This window comes from Montipora foliosa, chromosome 3 (genome assembly GCF_036669935.1).
Source record: "Montipora foliosa isolate CH-2021 chromosome 3, ASM3666993v2, whole genome shotgun sequence".
In the NCBI taxonomy this organism is placed as follows: Eukaryota; Metazoa; Cnidaria; class Anthozoa; order Scleractinia; family Acroporidae; genus Montipora; species Montipora foliosa.
The window spans coordinates 63,809,714-63,814,713 of record NC_090871.1 but is presented as its reverse complement, the minus strand read 5'-3'; the positions used below and the strand labels follow the sequence as shown (position 1 = coordinate 63,814,713).

The 5,000-nt window shown below is 40.8% G+C and overlaps 1 protein-coding gene across 1 annotated transcript in view; it reads right to left on the bottom strand.

Annotated features, from left to right (window-relative positions):
• LOC137997936 (uncharacterized) overlaps positions 1-5,000 on the bottom strand; it is a 38,844-nt gene that overhangs the window by 8,978 nt on the left and 24,866 nt on the right. The window contains exon 9 of the mRNA XM_068844265.1: positions 1,611-1,754. Within this exon, the coding sequence (XP_068700366.1) occupies positions 1,611-1,754 (144 nt within the window). The remainder of the gene's footprint in view (positions 1-1,610; positions 1,755-5,000) is intronic.

The following is a 5,000-nucleotide window of genomic DNA, read 5'->3' as shown; positions in this document are numbered from 1 at the left end:
TGTGACTCAAAAACTGCCTAATTTTTGACTATAACTGTTATGACTTATCATTGAATTTTCCAACTTAAATTACGTGGAATTTATTGCCCAGAGGAAATAAATGGATTTATGCTGAATGTGACATGCTTTGTTAGTTATTTCCCATGAGGAATCTGGGGCATTCCTGTCATCCGGGCATTTCTCTAGATCTTATCCATTGCAGAAGCTAGGCGTAGGGCCTCATTTACTAAATAAATCAAGAGAGTCAAGTGTGAGCATGGAGCCATGCAGTTTTTGTATATTGCGGGTTAGTTCACTAGGCCATGATTACTTTTTTTTCTTCTGCTTATCTGCTTTGTCTTACGTTCATTCACCTCTGAAAATCAGTGCTTTTTGGAAGTGAAGGAGACATATGATTCGAGATTACGTATACTTTTTAACAGCACCCCTCCCCCAAAGTAAACGTAGTCTGAAGCTTACCCGAGGAAGTAAATGTCTTTTGCACATGATACGCCATGGCATTCACCCACGTGAAAGAGCATAAGAAAAAGTAATGAAGAAGGGTGACAATGACCTGGCATAGCTCACGACTGGAAGTCTTCATTGATGCGAGAAATACGCCTTGATACAGCAGCAAAGATAGCGACAAGTTGATAATGATCCCTCCAGGAGAGTTTCACAGTTCAGAAAATAGAGTGTAAGTTTTCCAACAGTAGAAGGAGGGACCCATCGGCATAATGCAGCCAGCGAGAGTCATTATTTGGATGGATGTTGGACTCGCTTTAAAGAGGAATTTTATCATTTAAATTACGTGGAATTTATTGACCAGAGGAAATAAATGGATTTATGCTGAATGTGACATGCTTTGTTAGTTATTTCCCATGATGAAATTGGGGCATTCCTGTCATCCGGGAATTTCTCTAGATCTCATCCAGTGCAGATACTAAGCGTAAGGAATGCAGGGCCTCTTTAATTTACTAAATAATTCAAGAGAGTCAAGTGTGAGCATGGAGCCATGTAGCTTCTGTATATTGCGTGTTAGTTCACCAGGCCATGATTACTTTTGTTTCTTCTGCTTTATCTGCTTTATCTTAGAATTTTCGTTAATATGCTTCTTTTCTAAGATGGCTATATATGAGCAAGGGCCATAAAGTAAAAGTTTTATTTATTCTTTTGTGTCTTAACATTGTTTTTGTGCTTCTATGGGTTTTGCTTTGGCCTCGGGTGGGGCGGCCCTATCACGTTCCTCGCTAGGGGCTGTGGCAGGTGTGCCCTCACCTTTTCTGGGACCATGTCTTCTATATCTGGGCATTTCTTAGGTTGCCATGCTGAATTTAAATAAACGGCCTAGCCGAACAGGGCTAGGTCAAAATATCCCAAAACTATGTTGTATTATTTGTGTCCCAGCAAACAGAGCTCGCCCAAAGCAACGCCTTGCCAACAATATCAGTCTTTGTGCATAGAGCATGAAATGATTTTTTCTGTCGCGAGGCTTTGATTTGTGTTGTTTAAATGCCTTAAGTGTTTTTTGGGTTAACGTTAGCGAGTACGGCCGAGTAAAAAACTACACGAAATGAGCTGCACTGCCGTGACACAGTCCTTTGAAATTAATAATGACACAGCAGACCTACCGTATCCAATGAATCCTTTGCTGAGAATTTGGTCAATGATCACAAAGATGGACATGACAATAGCAGGAACTCCCCATCCGAACAAACAATATCTCACTAAGCGTTCATTGTGGTCTCCTTGACGATTCGATCCACGTCCGCCGGCTATGTTCAACAGAAAAGAGACATTACATGTAACAATGACACTCGAATGTTTCGCATCAGTAGAAGCGAGTATAATGCTTTCCAACGGAACAAAGAGTAGTTGGAAAGCGTGTTCGTTACGGTTCGTAGCATTACTATAATTCAAGGTTTTCACATTGTTTCTGAAATAAGGCTTCACATATTTTGAACAATTGTTTCGTATTTACTTTTTGTTCATGATTATGTAACTGCATATATTATATGCTAATTATTTGGTATAAAAAGTAGAATTTCTAGTTTTCACTATCTCGCCTTCTGGACAGCCACCAAGAACTGTATGCTAACTTTATATTAGTTAGAAAACTTAAAGCTCTAATCCTCGGAGCTGAAATGCGTTGCATTCGATCGAGGAATACGTTCCCGGGTTTTTTCCCACTGGGTTTTTACCCGGGTTTTCGTATCGGGCAACGTATCGCCGCTGTATTTTCCGTAGGTTTTTTCCTAGTTTCCTGTTGTGCGAATTTTTTCACTTATGTACTGCCCTTGCACTTAAATTTTTTGACTAAGGTTATCTATATAAGACATTTCGTCTAGATAGATACATTTCTATGTACATTTTTCAGGCTACACCTGTATTGTCAACTATATTCGCACTTGCACATTGATGTTCATGTATTGTCAATATGGTTTCACAAGCTCGTTCACTGTGTAAGACTATGTTGGTTAATAAAGCGCTGGTCCTGTCTGTCCGAAGGCACCATGCACGAGTCACGCACCAGATTATGTTGTTGGAGTTGTCTAGCGCCGGCGCGCTGGGTGCGAAGGGTAGTAATGAAATGGACATTTCATAAGGTGTGAGATTGCTGACGTAAAAAAATTAAACGTGGTTAAAATAGTAAGAACCCCAAGAGGCCTTTTTTTTTAAGAAAAAGAAAAAGAGAAAAGCATTTACTGTGCTTTGATTCGTTTTTTGACACGCAAGGAGGACACGTGTCGAAGGAACGGAAAGAGTATTAAGGTGAACCACCCGCCACCAAGTTTTTCCATTGCTCTCATCCCGTGTTTGCGTCCCTTGGCACAGACATCTCAAGGCCTTGCGCGCATTCGGTCAATCACAGAGTGCTTTCTCATAATGTCGCCATAAAATACGGAGAATACGTATTTTTGATAGCAGGATTTAAGAGCACATTTTTGTTCCCAAATGCAACGCTGGGTTTTATATCCAGAATGTAATTACTTGTTTTTTCTTTTTTCTTTTTTCACAGTGAAATCACTTCGAGTGGATTCTTCCAATCAACTCTAAACCAGGATTTTTGAGATTAAGCATCTGGTTGTTATTTTGGGAATAGGTTTCGAAAAAAGCATCATTTTGTTTTGATCAATTATAAGAGGGTAAAGACTATTTTGTCTTAGGTCTCAATTTAACCGTATTGCCATGGCCAATGCTCATTGTCTGCCTTGGTCCTCATGTGCGGCGCTAATTTGAGGGCGGCGCTTATTTAAAACTGTTTCTGTATTCCGGGGAGAGGGGGGGAGGGGGGAGGGGGAAGAAAAGGGGATCCTTTTTTGCTTTTTTTGTCCCAAATGAGGCGGTCATTGTCGCGGTTATTCGAGAGCGGCGCTTATTCAAGTAAATACGGTAATAGCCCTTATGCGTGATGACGTCTGACTAGCTGATCTCAGAACCAAGCTTCGCATTCGAAAATCATACTTGTAAATTTTAGCCTGAGCTGAATCCCAAAGGAACAATCTTGTGAATAACTTTGGGCAAACGAGGCTTAGTGGTGAATTTTTGAGCATGTGACGTCATCATGCATAAGGCCTGTTAGATGCACGACTATTTTGACAAGAGTAACGAAGTGTCCACTTGCTCTCCTCCCAAATTGTAACATTGTTCTTCTGTGGGAATACAGACAATCAACGCAACAAATTGTCCCCCAAACTCCAGTGCTCAGAGTAAAGATAAACAGATGCATTTACCCAAACCAAAAAAATTGCTAACCCGTACGCTTACACATCAGTGGCTTCATAGCTCAGTTGGTTAAAGCTTCGCACCAATATGGCGTGGTCACGGGTTCAAACACCAGTCGAAGTCCTGAATTCTTTAGGCTTCTATATCCGATTGCTAAAACTGCGTTCATAACTGCGAGGATTATAGCTTCACTTGACTTACCTTATTGTTGCAAATAGGAAGCAAGGGAATAAACTTAAATCGACACTTCGTTTTATACATGATGCGGTTGAGCGCCTTTGGCAGCCACCACGATTACTCCGTTGAACTTTTAAATTTTAATCAGAAGTCTTTTAGATATAGATTTTGTAATAAAAACTAACGATAAAAAGTCACGACGTTTCGACCCCTCGGAGGTCATTTTCAAGTGAGAATAAAAGTTTTAAGAATTAGCATAAATATGTAAAAACTAGATAAAAAATGCGGCGAACGCCGAAATGTGATAAAAATATGTACAAAAGTGTAAAAAGTGCTAAAAATATATGGAGTAATGAACGGTAGCTAGAGAAAAAAAAAAAACAAAACAATAGACAAAAAAAAAAAAATAATTAATTACAAGAACTGTTCTAAACAAATAATTTGGCGCGGATAGAGTCACACTGTTTGTTTAGCGATGGTTTCAGTTCTTTTATAAAAAACATTTCAAAAACAAGACAATTAAACTTGTTCTGGCACTTTCTCAGGATTCTAAAACTCTTTGCGATGTTGTTAGGTTCCAATGCATGTTTCTCTCTCAGATGGTCGCCGATGGTTGCCCCTTTGTGCTCTTCAATGCGCTGGTGAAGGTGCCGGCAGGTATATCCGACATAACCTGCGTCGCACAGGTCACACTTGAATTGGTACACAACGCACTGTTGGCTTACAAGGGGTGGCTTCTCTTCACGGACCCGGATCTCTTCTTTGATCTTTTTGCTCGTGTAGACAGGGGTAATATCCGCATTGATCTTACGGCTTAGGTCGGCAAGTTGTCTCCGTACGGCGTTCGCAGATTTTTGGTCCTTGAAGGGCAACACGACTCTGATTGGGTCCCCACGCTTCTCATCAACGTGGGTGCGTGATTCCTCGGAAACTTTTGAATCAACGAAAAGGCGGATGGTGGACTGCACATGATCTTCAGGATAACACAGACGGGAAAAGATCTCTTTGAGGCGTTCACATTCAAGTGAGACCTGTGAGGCGTTCACATTCAAGTGTGACCTGTGCGACGCAGGTTATGTCGGATATACCTGCCGGCACCTTCACCAGCGCATTGAAGA